This window comes from Oncorhynchus kisutch, linkage group LG26, assembly GCF_002021735.2.
Source record: "Oncorhynchus kisutch isolate 150728-3 linkage group LG26, Okis_V2, whole genome shotgun sequence".
In the NCBI taxonomy this organism is placed as follows: Eukaryota; Metazoa; Chordata; class Actinopteri; order Salmoniformes; family Salmonidae; genus Oncorhynchus; species Oncorhynchus kisutch.
Window position 1 is genome coordinate 25,461,865 of NC_034199.2, and position 19,136 is coordinate 25,481,000.

General features: G+C 41.3%; 1 protein-coding gene across 1 annotated transcript; it reads left to right on the top strand.

The window, feature by feature from the left end:
* Window positions 1-1,819: 1,819 nt before the first annotated feature.
* On the top strand, window positions 1,820-13,155 carry LOC109871439 (atypical chemokine receptor 3). Its single transcript, XM_020462337.2, has 2 exons — window positions 1,820-2,009; window positions 9,318-13,155. Exon 2 carries the CDS (start codon window positions 9,361-9,363, stop codon window positions 10,495-10,497), a length of 1,137 nt encoding a protein of 378 aa, XP_020317926.1. The 5' UTR covers window positions 1,820-2,009; window positions 9,318-9,360; the 3' UTR covers window positions 10,498-13,155.
* Window positions 13,156-19,136: the final 5,981 nt, after the last annotated feature.

The following is a 19,136-nucleotide window of genomic DNA, read 5'->3' on the forward strand; positions in this document are numbered from 1 at the left end:
GACCGTTTTGGATACTTTAGAGTGTTTTCTATCCTAATCTGCCAATTATATGCATATTCTAGCTTCTGGGTCTGAGAAATAGGCAGTTTACTTTGGTCACGTTTTTCATCCAAACATCAAAATACTACCCCCTAGCCTAAAGAGGTTTTAAAGCGAGTGTGGTAGTTGGCTGTGGTCTGAAACCTGGCTCCGCCAAAACATTTTTGGGGGCTGGCTCTCGTGCTTCCTTCGTGGTCGCGAACCCCTGTGTCGTCATTGTTCCTCCCTCGCTGCCTCCGTCTGCTCCCATGGAAGGCGTTCCCTTTCGGCCTGGATCTCCTCCCGCGTCCAGGATCCCTTACCATCCAAGATATCCTCCCATGTTCAGGATGTCTGCTCCTCCGGGCCACACTGCTTGGTCCGTTTGTGGTGGGATCTTCTGTCACGATCGTTGTTGGAAGGATGGTCGGACCGAGATGCAGCATGGGGTAGGTTAATAATTTTATATTTATGATAACCGGCACAAAAAAAGAAAGAGTAACAAAACTAAACGTACAGCTTTGTTGGGCTAACAAGCAACAATACAAAATCAAGATCCCACAAACTAAAGGTTGAAAAAAGTCTGCCTAACTATGATCCCCAATCAGAGACCACGATAGACAGCTGCCTCTGATTGGGAACCATACCCGGCCAACAAAGGAATAGAAAAACTAGAATGCCCACACAAATCACACCCTGACCTAACCTAATAGAGAAATAAAAAGGCTCTAAGGTCAGGGCGTGACACATGGGGACAAAGATCGTACTTTTTGGCAAAATGTCCTCTGGTCTGATGAAACAAAAATAGAACTGTTTGGCCATAATGACCATTGTTATGTTTGGAGGAAAGGGGAAGGCTTGCAAGCTGAAGACCACCATCCTACCGTGAAGCACGGGGGTGGCAGCATCATGTTGTGGGAGTGCTTTGCTGCAGGAGGGACTGGTGCACTTCACAAAATAGATGGCATTGTGAGGAAGGACAATTATGTGGATATATTGAAGCAACATCTCAAGACATCAGTCAGGAAGTTAAAGCTTTGTCGCAAATGGGTCTTCCAAATGGACAATGACCCCAAGCATACTTCCAAAGTTGTGTCAAAATGGCTTAACAAAGTCAAGGTATTTGAGTGTCCATCACAAAGTCCTGACCTCAATCCTATAGAAAATTTGTGGTCAGAACTGAAAAAGGGTGTGCGAGCAAGGAGGCCTACAAACCTGACTCAGTTACACCAGCTCTGTCAGGAGGAATGGGCCAAAACTCACCCAACCTATTATGGGAAGCTTGTGGAAGGCTACCTGAAACGTTTGACCCAAGTTAAACAATTTAAAGGCAATGCTACCAAATACTAATTGAGTGTATGTAAACTTCTGACCCACTGGGAATGTGATGAAAGAAATAAAAGCTGAAATAAATTTTTACTGGGATTAAATGTCAGAAATGGTAAAAAAAACTGAGTTTAAATGTATTTGGCTAAGGTGTATGTAAACTTCCGACTTCAACTGTATGTGCAAAATAGTAGTTTATTGATTAGACCTATCGCAGATAATGACTGTCTACTAAGTAAATATGTATTATCATCTGTTTTTGGCAGTCTGCACACAATAGATCCACCTGTTTGTATGAAGCACAAACGTGTTTCGACTATTGGGCAATTGTTTGTGGGACAAAGTGAAAATCAGACGCTTTTGTTTCGCTCTTGGCAGAAACTTCAATGAATGTGTTTTGGGACCTGCCTTGGGAGGCGTATCACTACGCAATAGGTTAGGCCTATTTAACAAGTGCAGTGGGAGGCACGAGGCCAGGTTCACTATAGCAGGGAGGAGAGAGACACTGGGTACTCACCCACTCATTCGAATCACATAGCGGAGAGCTCACAACCACCACCTCTCCCTATCTTGGACAAAGCATAACAGGACATCCCTTCGCCCAGGAGAAGCGGTGCAATTTCATCGAAGAGCTCACGCATAAAGCATTTTCTTCTCAATTACAAGTAAGACATTGTATTTTACATTAATTTTAGTTTCTAAGTAAACCAGTTGACAGGAGCATCTCCATAACAAGAGGTTGCGGGCCAAACAGCTGCACTCCTAACATTTCGGTTTCGTGGACAGGCGACAGTCAATTTTACGTTTCAGCTAATGGTGCATTGTTGCGTGTTGAGTTGTGGCTAAAACATTATCCTAATGTGACTACTTGCCTCTGATGTCCTCAAGTCGTTCTATCCATAGAAAGGGCCATCGGCTTTCGCAGCGTGGCGCGCGGATTAGTAGTGCCTGTTCAATAAACGTCGCCAGGTTACACACGGAGTCCCCTGGCATTTGATAAGGAATGTGGTTTGTTTTCAGGGAAGATTTAAACATGGTTTACGGAATTGAATGTGTTCTCAGATAGGCTACAAGAGCTTCACGTCAGATTATTTCAGTGCTCTCTCGCGCGTAATGGCAATGTACGGATATAAAGAACAACTCGGTTTTGTAACTCTACATAAGTGTCTGTTTTTCACTTATGTAAATTCATCCGTTCCCTATCATATACATATTTTCTTATATTTCAATTGTATATTTTAAATATAAGCATTGTGACGCATGGATAATGTAATACCATATAAAAGTGCAAATGCGCTAGAAAAGTGCAAATAAATGCCCTTGGGTACGAAGGTTCCCCATATTCAAATATATAACCAAAACGAAAACGTTTATCTTCCTCATCTCATATAGGGTTCTGGCAGCTATAGGGACGTTTGTGGGCCTTCCCTTGACCCCTCTCCATTGAGTCCTTTTCTTTTGCAAGACAAAAGCCTAAACCAACAGGAGAGAGCGCTTCCAGCAAGAGAGAGCTCCGATCTTTTATTGTCACACCTGCAGCATTCTCTGGTTTTGGATTAACACATGAAAACATTGCTCCCTATTTGTCCAGTATTGGAATGCATGCATCATCTGCCCTGCATGCTGCTTGGCTAATGTTTAACCAGATAGGGAATCACCAGGGATCATAAAATACAGAATTGGATAACTATTTTGTTGCCGAGAATTTTCCTGCTCAGCAGGAAATGCACATTTGTAGTGTAATTGAGGTCTGAAAAGGCTTCTAATGTTTGTAATTTCCACATTGAAATTTCAGATGTGATTTTCCCTTACGAAAAATGTATCAACCGCTTCAAAAATGAATTATAATCCACATAATAATTCACATTTCCTGTTGCTGCAGGATTATTTTTCTGCACCGATTTACAGTTAGTGCATTCATCTTAAGCTAGGTGGGACAACCACATTCACAGTCATAGAATACGTTTTCCCTCAGTAAATCAGCACAATCAGAGCTAGTAAGGGGGAACATATAATGCTCATGTTCTATGTTGCAACCAGCTCGGCCTTATTGGGTATTTGGAGTATGGTGAAACTATAGGTTTGTGATCTGAGTATTCCGCAGTTACTTGTAATGAGAGTTTGAGGGGCAGATAATGAGAGTGAGGGAGATGAGGAGAGAGAGAGACAGACAGAAAGGGGGAGAGGGACTGCTTATCAGTGCAGTGTTCTGCTGCTGTGCGTGTGTGCATGTGTGTTTCTTTGTGTGTGTGTGTGTGTGTTATCAGATGGGCTGAGTGTGAAGGGGATAATGGATCAGAGAGATGTGACGTGAGCTGGCACCTCAGGTGTTTCTGTTTACCATATAATAGAGGTGAATTACAGGGACACTTATGTATGAGGGCCTGAGTTAGACTACACCATCCCTCTAAAACAGAAGCCAGAGGTGAAGGTATGAAGGGCCAAATAAAAATGAAAAGAGCAATCAATTGAATAGCTTCTTGATCACTGATAGAATCTGCTGAAACTAGAGGCAGTCATAACACACACACGCCTATGGGCCACTGCTACAGACATGTGCAACAACACATTCAGCCACGGATAGGCCCTCCCTTCTCCACTGTCAACATGGTCTCCTGTGGAATCACAGACAGTTTGGCGTGGGCCATGCGGTCACACACTCACTGAGCTCACACGTACAGCTGCTTAAGCGGGTCACGTTTCAATGCGCTTTAACCTGCTGTATTGCCCAGTGGTCGCCGACCTGTCTTTGACTGTGGCTGGACCGTTCCTAAAGTAGTTAAACCCCTTGGTAACCCCGCTCTGATGTCTCACAGTCTGTGGACATGCATGTCAATCTTAAGGAACAGGAGGATTAAATCACTGATAGCTCATGTCTGACCTCTCACCTTTAACCCCTCACCTCTCAATCGTCATGTTGTGTCTGTCATGGGAAGAGAGACATCAAGCTAGAGCGTAAAATGACCAATCAGACATACTGTACAGAGAGGTCAGAGGTTGTGTTGTGACCCTGGTATACATAAAACAGAGAGCAGTGTGTGTCCATATGTGTCCATGATGTGCATGCATGAGTGTGCAGGATCCCTTTGCGTGTGTTTGTATACTGTATATGATTAGCCTCAGATGTTTTCAGATGATGTTGTGGTTATAACAAATCTGTCTTCTCTCTCCTTCCCTCACTTTATTTCTGGAGGAGCAGTGGAACACGGGAAAATGTTTTCTTGCATGCACATCAATGGAAAACATTATTTAAAGCGACATCAGGTTTACCATTCCGACTGACGCTGGATCTCTGAACATTTTGGAATTACACAATGTTTGTGTCCCAGATCCTATTGCCTCACATTTAATCTGTTTTGGGACAAATGTAAACATACTGTAGCTGGTGCTGCCCTCTGACTGGACGTAAAAAGATACAGAGTTTTTAGTCATTCCTCAATCATCCCAAAACAACAGTCTTTATGAACTCATAAAGCAGTTTTTAAAGAGTTAACTACATTTAGATGATTTGGGATCAGGTGGCATATCATAAAAAGCTTTCTTTGTACATTTTATTTGGATGCTTATTGGATCTCATAACATACCATAGAATACAGTGCTCTCTGTAGAATTAAATACCATAGAATGCAGTGCTCTGTGTAGAAGTCAATTGATTTTCTGATCTTACTCTGCCCCAGAAATAGACTGATTGGTTGAGGTCTCATTAATGAAAAGCCAAGGGAACCCGGGGCAGCACTCACTAAATATAATTCAAACATTTACTGTGATGTTGTATGTATGTTGATGCCTGGTTCCAAACAGACAGATTCAGAGACATTCCAGCTAGCACATTTTGTTTCCTTTGAAGTTGTGGGAACGCACGTTTTTGGTTTCCCATTGGTTCTGGGAACGAAGCCGTACGTTTCCTGGTAAAACATAACGTTTTTTTAAACGGAAGAGAAAATATAGCCTTTTCTGGGAACATGCATTTAACGTTGCAGTGAGGTTCTGAGAACATTTTACTATGGCTCCCTGAAGGTTTTTCTGGGAGGTTTTATTAACTTTCTTTTAAAGGAAATTACAAGTTATTTGAAGGTTATTAAATAAGGTTTTTGAATAACTAACTTAACTTTCACTAAATATTTCAATCATACTGATAGCTTAGGTTAACTGTTTTGAACTCCAAGCACATATAGTACACATGGAAATTCATTTGTTTAGGCATTAATCATGCACACAATTTATTTATTTATTGTGGAACGTCATCAGCGAGATTCAAACCTATGATCTCAAATCAAATTTTATTGGTCACATACACATATTTAGCAGATGTTATTGCGGGTGTAGCAAAATGCTTGTGCTCCTAACTCCAGCAGTGCAGTAGTATCTAACAATTCACAACAATACAGACAAATCTAAAAGTAAAATAATGGAATTAAGAAATACAGAAATATTAGGATGAGCAATGTCGGAGTGGCATTGACTAAAATACAGTAGAATCAAATACAGTATACACATATGAGATGAGTAAAGCAGTATGTAAACATTATTAAAGTGATTAATGTTCCATTATTAAAGTGACCCGTGATGACAACTTCTGTTATATATATATATATATATGTTTTTAAATAATATTCTTTGAATGTTACTAATGGTTTCTTGTGGCTTTTTTGGAAAGTTTTCTTAATATTCTGAGAACATGACTTGACCGTGAGGAAACCTGCGGGAAACCTTTTGCTGAAGTGCTGAAATTCCCACAGAAGAACGTTGTTTCTTAATGTTCTCTGAATGTTCTGAGAACTTGACATTAATTTGAACCATGAGGAAACTTGTAGAAAACATTCCCACAGAGAATGTTGTTTTTTGTCATTATTGGAACCACTTGAGAGCATTAATTTAAATAGAACCACGAGGAAGCCTGTAGGAAACGTTATGCTGAAGTACGAAAATTCCAACCTAAGAAACGCATAGTTCTCAGAATGTTATGTTCTCCCTGGGTATCAATCCTGCACCGTTCCCAGAATGTTGTGGGAAGGTCGTATGCAAAAGAAATAAAGGCAAACCACGCTCTAAGAAACCTACGGTTCCCAGAACATTATGTGCTAACTGGGATGTACAGTGCCTTCAGAAAGTATTCACACCCCAATTCACACAACATTTTGGAGTGTTACAACTTTAATTTGAAATGGATTAAATTAAGATTTCGTGGCACAGGCCTACACACAATACCCCATAATATCAAAGTTATTTTTGACAAATTAATGAAAAATGAAAAGCCTTAATGTCTTGAGTCAATAAGTATTCAACCCCTATGTTGTGGCAAGCCTAATTAAGTTCAGGAGTAAAACATTATCTTTAACAAGTCACGTAATAAGTTGCATGGACTCACTCTGTTTTTAATAATAGTATTGCACAAGATTTTTGAATGACTGCTCTGTATCCCACACATACAATTATCTGTAAGGTCCCTCAATTGAGGGGTTTATTTAAAGCACAGATTCAACCACAAAGACCAGGGAGGTTTTCCAATGCCTCGCAAAGAAGGACACCTATGGGTAAAAAACATAAAGCAGACATTCAATATCACTTTGAACATGGTGAAGTTATTAATTACACTTTGGATGGTGTATCAATACTTCCAGTCACTACAAAGATACAGGTGTCCTTCCTAACTCAGTTGCGGGAGAGGAAGGAAACCACTCAGGGATTTCACCATGAGGTCAATGGTGACATTTTAAAACAGTTAGAGTCTAATGGCTGTGATAGGTGAAAACTGAGAATGGATCAACAACATTGCAGTTACTCAACAATACTAACCTAAATAACAGAATGGAAACATTTTTGTTGTTTGCAAGAATGCTCTATAGTAAAACTGCAAAACACGTGGCAAATAAATGTACCTTATGTCCTGATAACAAAGTGTTATGTTTGAGGCAAATCCAACACAACACATCACTGAGTATCACTTTTCATATTTTCAAGCATGCTGGTGTCTGCATCACGTTATGGGTATGCTTGTCATCGGCAAAGACAAGGTTTCTTTTGGGGTGGACGGGATAAAAAGAAACGGAATAGAGCTAAGCACAGGCAAGATCCGAGAGGGAAACCTTGTTCAGTCGGCTTTTCAACAGAGACCCAGACAAATTCACCTTTCAGCAGGACAATAACCTGAAACACAAGGAAAAATATACTGTATACTGGAGTGCTTACCAAGACGTCATTGAATGTTCCTGAGTGGCCTAGTTACAGTTTTGTCTTAAATCGGCTTGCAAATCTATGGTAAGACTTGCAAATGGCTGTCTAGCAATAATCAACAGCCAACTTGACAGAGCTTGAAGAATTTTTTAAAGAATAATGTGCAAATATTCTACAATCCAGGTGTTCAAAGCTCTTAGAGACTTACACAGAAAGACTCACAGCTGTAATAGCTGCCAAAGGTGATTCTAACATGTATTGCCTCTGGGGTGTGAATACTTACAGTACGAGTAAAAAGTTTGGACACACCTACACATTCAAGGGTTTTCTTTATCTTTACTATTTTCTACATGGTAGAATAATAGTGAAGACATCAAAACTGTGAAATGACACATATGGAATCATGTAGTAACAGAAAAAGTGTTAAACAAATCAAAATATATTTTATATTTGAGATTCTTCAAAGTAGCCACCCTTTACCTTGATGACAGCTTTGCACATTCTTTGGATTCTCTCAAGCAGCTTCACCTGGAATGCTTTCCAACAGTCTTGAATTAGTTCCCACATATGCTGAGCACTTGTTGGCTGCTTTTCCTTCACTCTGCAGTACGACTCATCCCAGACCATCTCAATTTGGTTAAGGTCAGGTGATTGTGGAGGCCAGGTCATCTGATCCAGCACTCCATCACTCTCCTTCTTGGTCAAATAGCCCTTACACAGCCTGGAGGTGTGTTGGGTCATTGTCCTGTTGAAAAACAAATGATAGTCCCACTAATGGCAAACCAGATGGGATTGTGTATTGCTACAGAATGCTGTAGTAGCCATGCTGGTTAAGTGTTAACCAGCAAAGCACCTCCACACCATCACACCTCCTCGTTCATGCTTCATGGTGGGAACCACACATGCGGAGATCATCTGTCAACTTACTCTGCGTCGCACAAAAACACGGCGGTTAGAACCACTACACTTAACCAGCATGGCTACCACAGCATTCTGCAACGATACGCCATCCCATTTGGTTGGCGCTTAGTGGGACTATAATTTGCTTTTCAACAGGACAATGACCCAACACACCTCCAGGATGTATAAGGGCTATTTGACCAAGAAGGAGAATGATGGAGTGCTTCATCAGATGACCTGGCCTCCACAATCACTCAAACTCAACCCAATTGAGATGGTTTGGGATGAGTTGGACTGCAGAGTGAAGGAAAAGCAGTCAAAAGGTGCTCAGCATATGTGGGAACTCCTTCAAGACTGTTGGAAAAGCATTCCAGGTGAATCTGGTTGAGAGAATGCCAAGAGTGTGCAAAGCTGTCATCGGGGCAAAGGGTGGCTACTTTGAAGAATTTCAAATATAAAATATATTTTGATTTGTTTAACACTTCTTTGGTTACTACATGATTCTATATGTGTTATTTCATAGTTTTGATGTCTTCACTATTATTCTACAATGTAGAAAAATAACTTAAATGAGTAGGTGTGTCAACATTTGACTGGTCTCTATGTAAATTAGATATTTCTGTATTTTATTTTCAATGCATTTGCAAATATTTCTAAAAACATGTTTTTGCTTTTTCATTTTGGGGTTTTGTGTGTGTGTGTGTGTGTGTGTGTGTGTGTGTATGGTTGAAAACAATTTAATCTATTTAATCCATTTTGAATTCAGGCTGTAACACAACAAAATGTGGAACAATTCAAGGGGTATGAATACATTCTGAAGGCACTTTATGTTGATGTTTAGTTCCAAACAGACAAACTGATCTCAGGAATGATGGGCTGCTGCCTTCTTGTCTCTACAGATCCCAGGTCCGTGAGGTGTGTGCGATCGTTCCCAGCAGAAGGATGAGCAGCTTTGATTTGGTTGAGCTGCTGGACACTTGGGAGGACCTGAACCTCACGGGCCTCCTGGAGAACGGGACGCGTGTGGAGATGGTTGGGTGTCCAACAGCATTCGACCGCAGCGCCTTGCTCCACTCCATGTGCATCCTTTACATCTTCATCTTCGTGGTCGGTTTGGCCGCCAACGGCCTCGTCCTCTGGGTCAATGTCCGCTCCCAGCGCACCACCTCCAGCTCCTCCCCTCGCCATGAGACCCACCTCTACATCGCCCACCTGGCGGCGGCTGACCTGTGTGTGTGCGTCACGCTGCCCGTGTGGGTGAGTTCCCTGGCGCAGCATGGCCACTGGCCCTTCGGCGAGGTGGCGTGTAAGCTCACCCACCTGCTCTTCTCTGTTAACCTCTTCAGCTCCATCTTCTTCCTGGCCTGTATGAGTGTCGACCGCTACCTGAGCGTGACACGGCCCGCCGACAGTGAGGATGGGGGACGACGCCGGAAGCTGATTCGCCGCAGCGTGTGCGTAGGGGTGTGGCTCCTGGCTCTGGTGGCCTCCCTGCCCGATACCTACTTCCTGCAGGCGGTGAGGTCATCACACGGGGAGGTAGTGCTGTGCAGGCCGGTGTACCCTGAGGAACACTCCAGGGAGTGGATGGTGGGAGTTCAGCTGAGCTTCATCCTGCTTGGTTTCGTCCTACCCTTCCCTGTCATCGCTCTGGCCTATGCCCTCCTGGCCCAAGCCCTCTCCTCCACCTCCTGTTCCTCCTCGGCGATGGAGCAGGAGCGTCGTGTGAGCCGCAGGGTGATCCTGGCCTATACCGTGGTATTCCTGGGCTGTTGGGGGCCCTACCACGGAGTGCTCCTGGCCGATGCCCTCTCCCTGCTGGGCCTGGTTCCTCTGAGCTGTGGGCTGGAGAACGCCCTCTACGTGGCGCTGCACCTCACCCAGTGTCTGTCCCTGCTCCACTGCTGCTTCAACCCCATCCTCTACAACTTCCTCAACAGGAACTACCGCTATGACCTGATGAAGGCCTTTATCTTTAAGTACTCCACACGTACAGGCCTGACCAGGCTCATAGAGCAGCCCCACATCTCTGAGACAGAGTACTCTGCCGTTGCCGTGGAGAACCCACCACAGATCTGAGACTGAACTCTAGAGCACACCCTGGAACTTCAGAACCCACCATATAACTCTAGAACATAGTCTGTCCACCTGACCCCAAATTATTGAAATGACCTAAAATGCAGTAACCCATGATAACCTATATAGGCTAAATTTGGGCCATCACAAAGAACAACATTACATATGTGTCTTAACAACTGGAGCATAACAAATAACCTTTCCCAAAGCCTAAGCTGTACACAAACTTCATCACTGCCACAAGTTTGTGTGACCTCATCTGAAGCAAACCAAACATTATTTATAATCCAACATTCCCCTCACAGAAACTACCTGTGTATTTGTCCTGCTACCATGCGTTCCTAATAAGGATGGTGTGAGGGACTGCAGTTGCAGGCCATTATCAACTCAAACTAATGATGTCTGGAGAAAAGCACTTACATTGAGTGGAAGAGTAGATTCTCTGTCTGACAAACAGACTGTTTTAAAGTGCTTCTGAAGTGGTGCCATTGTAGTCATGGCGACACAGACAAACTCTCTCTCAATCTCTCTCTCCACTTCAAGACATACCAATCCCAGTTTGTCTGTCTGAAGAGTCCTATATAACTGCTAGAGGTGTGTGTATGTGCGTGAGTGCGTGTGTGTGTGTGCTTGTGTGACACCTCAAATCCACTTTGTAAATAGTTAGAAGGGCATTGAAATACATATATTATAATTGTTAGATTGTTATTATTCAACTTTCTATATACTGTATTTTTGTACATATTATAAAATACTTTCAAATTTGGCATTGTTTATGTACAGATGTAGGATCTTAATGACCACATATTAATTTACATAGTTACTGAAAACCACTAACACATGGTTATATGAGACCCCCGCCTCGATTCTTATGTAACAACATTTTTAAAAACTTTTTTTTTACATTGGATAAAATGGTATATCATACAATGCAGTTGAGGAACAATGGGGAAGTAATTCTGCTTTGAAAGTTGATAAACTTGTAACCCCACTTTTGAGAAAATGGCCCTTGAATATTTTGGTACACCAACCACAGAGCTCTTCTTTGTCTACACCTATTCAGCATCATTCACACCCTCTTAAGCATTAGCCCCACCCATCTCTTTAAGGATTCACATGTGAGGCCATGTGCTAAACAGGGTGAGTAAGGTAGTGTAGTAAACAACCAAAGACGTCAATACTAAAAGTGGTTTAAGTAGTAGCCTAAAAGGACAAACTCCAGGTAAAAATACACTTGATCTAGTCCTTGGTCTATATCCTAACCTAACTTTGAAAGTGTCCAGATAATGATATTTTATAATTATAAGAGATTGCCCAGACATTTGTCTAAATTGAAGGGTCATGTGAAATAAATGCTATAACCACCCCCCAGACACGCCTAACTAAGTGGATGGGTCACTATTATTTGTTCATGAAATACAATAGTTGTCCGAAATCACCCCCAGACACACCTGGCTAACTTGATCGGTCATGATATAATTCTCTTGCGAAGTGAGAATGCTAGCTAATTAGCTAAACAATACACCATAATCCCACCCATAGCTATAGTACAAACGGATTGTCATAGCAAGCCACCATAGATTAAATGAATGGATGAACGCTTCACGGCAGCGTGTCTTTTCCGTTTGGTTTGTAGTTAACTACAGCTTATTTTGCCCGTTGTTGTGTCAAGTCACTCCAGTTCACACTGACCGTGTGCAGAAAGTAGTCCATCACAACTTTTTTCCAAAGATCTTAGTCGATAGCCCCTGATAAATTTGGGGCAGCAATGTTGTTGAGAGCAGTAGCAACACTTTTATGCTATAGACAGAAGCATGCTACATGGTAGCATGCTACATGCTACTAATTTCTCTGCATGTCTAGCCCATCCATTATCTCAGCCAATCATCGCTAGCGGGAAGGTTCCTGCCTTCTTCTGTGGCTAAAACAACTAGGCTCATAATTTAACCATTGTATTTGTATTTACAGATGGCATACACATTTGTTATTAAGGCACATGAAAGTTCACACAAACGCATTTTGCTAAAAATAAAAATTCAAATGCCTATTATGTGAAGTACTGATGTATGACATACGCCTAGCTTCTTGAAATGGGTCATATTCTGTATGAACAGTATTGCACTCTACATGTCCAGCTAATAGCCTAACCACCGACCAAGCACTATGGACTAAACATTCAAATCCTGTTGCTGCGGGATAATTTTGCGATGACAAACGGGTCAATTTAAGATCCTACATCTGTAGTTTTGTTAATCGTAATTCATATGTTGTGGATTCAGAAGTTCACATCAGTAATTTCTATGTGTTCATGAAGCTGCCTCATTGTAAATGAAAGTCACTGACTTTGTGACACGAGTCCTGCTATTATAGTGAAAACAGTGTGACTCACACAAAGTTCCATACCAAATGATGATGGATAAAAACATTGAGTTATACAATGCTATGTCTGTCTGTCTGTGGTAACAAACATATTTTGTTTGATCCATTGCCATGGAGTTATAGTGTCATCTGATTGGATGCATATGTATCCTGTTACATTGTGAGAATTCCAATCCTAGCAGTCATTATTGAAAGAGAAAGCAAAGGACCATTGATGTTTTGTGTTTACTGTATGTTATGGATTTTGTTACTTACCAAAAATGAATCTCGTGTCTGAAGTTATTTTGGTTTGTGTTATTACTTTAATCAGAGCCTTTTAATTAAAGTAACAAGAGGACACATTTTAGTATGGCAGCTCTGACTGGAGTGCATTAGCATGAACACATTCAACCAGACACATTTTAGTATGGCAGCTCTGACTGGAGTGCATTAGCATGAACACATTCAACCAGACACATTTTAGTATGGCAGCTCTGACTGGAGTGCATTAGCATGAACACATTCAACCAGACACATTTTAGTATGGCAGCTCTGACTGGAGTGCATTAGCATGAACACATTCAACCAGACACATTTTAGTATGGCAGCTCTGACTGGAGTGCATTAGCATGAACACATTCAACCAGACACCTTTTAGTATGGCAGCTCTGACTGGAGTGCATTAGCATGAACACATTCAACCAGACACATTTTAGTATGGCAGCTTTGACTGGAGTGCATTAGCATGAACACATTCAACCAGACACATTTTAGTATGGCAGCTCTGACTGAAGTGCATTAGCATGAACACATTCAACCAGACACATTTTAGTATGGCAGCTCTGACTGGAGTGCATTAGCATGAACACATTCAACCAGACACATTTTAGTATGGCAGCTCTGACTGGAGTGCATTAGCATGAACACATTCAACCAGACACATTTTAGTATGGCAGCTCTGACTGGAGTGCATTAGCATGAACACATTCAACCAGACACATTTTAGTATGGCAGCTCTGACTGGAGTGCATTAGCATGAACACATTCAACCAGACACATTTTCAACTGTAAACTTTATGTGGCCAATAAATGGACTATGTCATTCATAACGTTTAATTAGATCCTGTATCCTAGCCGTAACCGTTCAGTTATGAAGCACGGCTGCAATATACACAGTGCTTTTACAATGCTTATCATGACACGTAGGACACATGTCTTACAATTAAAGTCACAATGCAGAACAATGCATGTTTTATACAGACATGAAATGAGAAAGAATTCAGGAAGAGAGATGTAGACACAGTTGATTGGCAGACAAACCAGGTTAATATATCCAGATATGTGCTCACTCAGTCAGGGGGACAGGTAGACACATACTCATATATAAACACGGGCTTCACACAGTGTTTAACATGGGTTCTCTGCACCTCATGAAATGTCATAGTCTTTCTTACCAGACTGAGCAATGGGGAAATTATGATGACAGTCATAACATTTACTCTGGCTCTAGAGTCTAGATGGAGTGATACCTCTATGGTTTAAATAGTACATCCGCATTAGTTCGGAACAGACAAGAGTCTCCATGTGGTTCTACAGCATGTGTTCAGACTTTCATTTGGTCCTCTCACAGAGTGGTTCTGATACACACTGATTGGCCTGAACTGCAGTAACACAAAGTAACACACACACTCCTGCTGCTTCATGACTGACTGAAGAGCATGTGTTTTCCTTGGCTCGCACTGTAGTGTGAAGTGTTTTCGCTTCCCTTTACGATTAACGTGTGCAGTATGATGTGTATAGTGCTTACAAAGGACGAGTCAAGCAGTATTATTCCAGACCCAGCTATTTAGCCATCCAAACTATCTGTCAAGTGTCTTGTCAGAGCCGTTTACTTTAGAGACAGGGCTCTTTCTTATTAGCAGGCCTCTGTTCTCACTATTATGAAAGCCCACTTTAAATCTTGGTGAAATACTCCTCTGTTCACATGGCTCGCCAACAGATCGGAAGGATATGCAGCACAGTCACTGTAAATAAAGCACAGCACGGAGGCTGAGTACAGTAGAAGTGCAGCATATGGTTTGTATATGTTGAAATCATCTGTTGTTTGACTTGATGCAAGCCATTCTCTGTGAGTTGTATGATTTACAGTACAGCCCATTGTGGGTTATCACTAGGTTGTGATTTAATATGGACAGATAACGGCCCAGATAAGATATTGATGGAGGGCGGGTTGCTTTATATTGCTATGGAGCTATAGATCTCATGGTCCATGCCCTGCTCATGCCCTGCATACTATAGAGAGACCATTAACACTGGAAAGGATGAAAGGGGGAGGATGAGGAGAGGTACAGGGTAATTTAGCAGGAATTTAGGGAGGGAAATATAAGCTTACTCATACAGTACACGTGCACACACACATACACACTAATGTGCATGCACACACGTACACATGTGCACACACAGCACTATAGGTCTACATTACTTCTGGCCGAGAAGCAAGCGCTTACTTTAGACTAGATTTAATTCTCAATCAAGCCCATATTTGCTTCAGTGGGCCTGGGATCAATTCCATATGAGAATGTATGGCTGTGGAAGGTCTTGAATTATTAATGAAGTTGAAGAGTACAGCTGTGCGTGCTCCTAGGGGAGTTTCTGGAGTGAATTTGAGGAGAAGTCAGAGCAGAGAGACTATTTTGATAGAGGATAGGGATAGTTTATCACCCCAGGACACCTCACTCATCTAGGAGAGAAGAGTAGGACCAGTCATACTGGCAGGCAGATGTTAGACAGATGTTCTGCAGCGAGAGACAGGGAAATGAGAGGTGAGAGGTCATCAAATCATGAGTTGGATCAAGCATCAGTAATCATACATACTCATTTACACAGAGTAATCATACATATTCATTTACACAGCCACACCTTATTTAACCACCTGAACAGGCTTGGTAACATTTGATTTATAGTGCCTCAATGTTTTTGACTGATTATACTTGGAGGTGGAGGACTGCAATACTTTTATTGTGATGACCTTGCCCACACCTTTAGACGTTGGGATTACTGAGAGTAAATATGTGTCTGACTTCCTACTTTGTATGTCAGCATGATTCTCTTATAACTTTGTATCCTAAGAAGCCACTGCCCTTCAGTGTTATTTTAGGTTATTTGTATGAAACATAAGCAGAACATGGTTGCACAGTTGCTGGTTCAAATCCTGCTCTGACTGCTTCACCTCAATCACTATATTGGTGGCAATGGTGAGATCAGAACAGTCTCTGAAGTCCACCTTAAAGGGCAATTCTGCCGCTCTTCAACCTCATTTTCATCATCTCCAGCAGGAAACCAGTGTCTACATATGTGAAAACAGCGTGTTTTTACGGTCTGTGGTTAAAAAGATAAGAAGAAAGGTCCTAAAAATGTTTCTCTGTGACATCACTGTGTAGGGTTAAAGGGTTAAAATGGTGATTTTCAAAACCTACAACGAGTTTCTATCCCAAAGGAGGGTATGTTCCTGCTCCCCCATCACACCAATCTCATAGTCTTTGAAAATCTCTGTTTTAAAATGTTTTATCTTTTGATGATGTCATTGCGTAGAACTTTTTGACTTTCTTTTTTTTTCTACAAAACTTAGAAATGTGCTGTTTTCACATACAGTATGTTGACATGTATTGTGCTGGAGATAATGAAAATGAGGTTTAAAAGTGGTGGAATTGCCCTTTATCTGAACAATGCTTCTTTACTTTCACTTTCGCTGTAACCCACCACCTGTGCGCCCTACCCAGTGCTTAGCCCGCTCATTGATATTGCCACATGGCTCATGTCTATGTAAATAACGAGCTTAACCAGATCAAAGGCGATGGTATGGACAGGACACATGGTCTTGAAAGCTGGGGCTTGTAATGTTGATTTATATTGCTCATACGTGCCGAGGCTATGGTTCCGGTATTTAGGCATCGCTTAATTCACCCAACACCCTGTCCACTAAAAAGCTCCACACACTCCACCCCACCCGCCCGCACACTGTCAGAGCAGCATGCTATTGTCATCCTTAACAACAGAACTTCAGAAAAGCGCCTGCGAAGAGACGGCAGCTGTTTAAACCTTTAAGAAGACATGAACAAGAGCAAAACCATTTCCTCTGTGTTATCCTAAGCACAACGTGTTTCTTCATTAAGCGTTTCTCGAAGTGTATGAAGACGAAGGGATAAATTAACCACACTCTATATGGAAAAAACGTGTGACATTTCCACATTTTGCTAAATCATGTGTTTTTGGAACACATCACGTGATGATATTTCACAAGTGGATTTTTGCATGATCACATAACCTTTCACATGTGGATTGAAATGATCACATTTCCCCAGGTGATGCCCCACATACTGAAATGAGTCATTGTGATACACACAGCATGTTTAGCATACTGTGTTTTCAGCGTACATAATCTAATAGACTTTGACTACATTGTGTATGTATGATTATATATACAGTAATTCATATTCAACATGTCCTTACCTGGGATTTGAACTCACAACCTATTGGTTCACTGTGTTCTGATCTTCCTGATATGCCACCATGTCTGTGTCAATAACTGATTTCACAAATATTCCTACATTTTGGACTTCAAAGTAAATATCAGCTTTGTTAAAAATACACTATAGAAAAACGATCCTATTTATCATAATGATACAATTATTTTCACCCAGGCGGTCTCCTGTCCCTGTACTAACCAGGCTGGACTGTGAAAAGGTATATATGGCCACAAGTGTATTTTATTTATTAGGTCCCTTGGCTCATCTCTGCAACTCCTCAATGCGCTCAGGAGAGGCCGAAGCTCAAGTCATGTTTCCTCCAAAACATGACATGCCTGGCCACCTACTTGTCACTTAACCTTCCCTTCGGCCAATTGTGCAGCATTCTATGGGGCTCTTGGTCACAGCTGGTTATGACTCAGCCTGGGATCAAACCCGAGGCTGTAGTGTCACCTCAGCAGTGCAGTGCATTTGACCGATATGCCACCCAGGACCCTCTTATCAGAGTTATTCAGGAGTAACATTCAAACAAAATAATACTCACCAACATTAGACAACTATACAGAAAACCCTGAAATTGAGAATAGTCAGAATAACTGAAAACTAAAATAGCAGTGCAAATGGCACTCCTTTGCTAAGTGCAGAGATGTATTATAAGTAATGAATGTGTAGGGGAAGGTTGCAGACTTTGTGGCACAGCAGAAAGAGCAGCATATCTCAAATCCAGAGGTTGAGAGTTCAAATTCCAGATGGGGTTACATTTTAGCTGAACAGCATACAATTTACTTTAAATTCCCCATACTAGTTTATTACTTTTCTTATAATGGTTTGGGTTGGTTTGACATTATGTGAAGTTAATGTGATAACGTGACAACATGTAAAGCAATGTGACAACATTAAACATGTTACATTTGACAATTTTAGTCATTTAACAGATGCTCTTATCCAGAGTGACTTACAGTAGTAGGTACACACATTACTACTACATATGTGACAACATGTGAGCACATGTGAAGTGTTCCAAAAACACATGTCGACATTTTACATGTTGTCACATTTATTTCACATGAATTTGACATGAGATCATGTGTGTAGTTTCATGTTATCACATTTTGCTTCACATGTTGTCACACGTTATCACATTAACGTCACACTAGATCATGTGTGTTCACGTGAAATTCATGTCTTGTTTTCCATATGGGCCAAAGAAGACAAATATGATACTCTTCTATCACATTATCAAGGTACCTGGGTTTGACTGTTGCTTTTTTACTCATCTAATTTACTCATCTAATTTACTCATCTAATTTACTCATCTAATTTACTCATCTAATTTACTCATCTAATTTACTCATCCTTATCTTTCTTTGACATGTTTTATTTTGGATAAAAAGAGAATGGGAAAAAGTCATTCTATCATCACAGTAAAGGGGATGAATGGAGACCATATACATGAGAAGTCAGCTAAACTCGTGGTCCATATAACACTTGTCCCCTCACACCATAGTAGGCCTATATGGGATTCCATATGAGCACAGTTTGGGATTTTTTATTACAACTTTTTGGAGAGAAAGAAATTCAACCAACTTCATACAGTAAGATTGCCCCTTAATGTAGCTTGTACAGTATAATGAATGGCCTACCTGGTGTGCTGATAGTCTTAGTGTGTTATTAATGATACCCTAGTTGGACAAATAGAACAGAACAGTGTGAAAAGAACAGTGATGTTTATAACCTCAGACTCATAACTCTTGAATG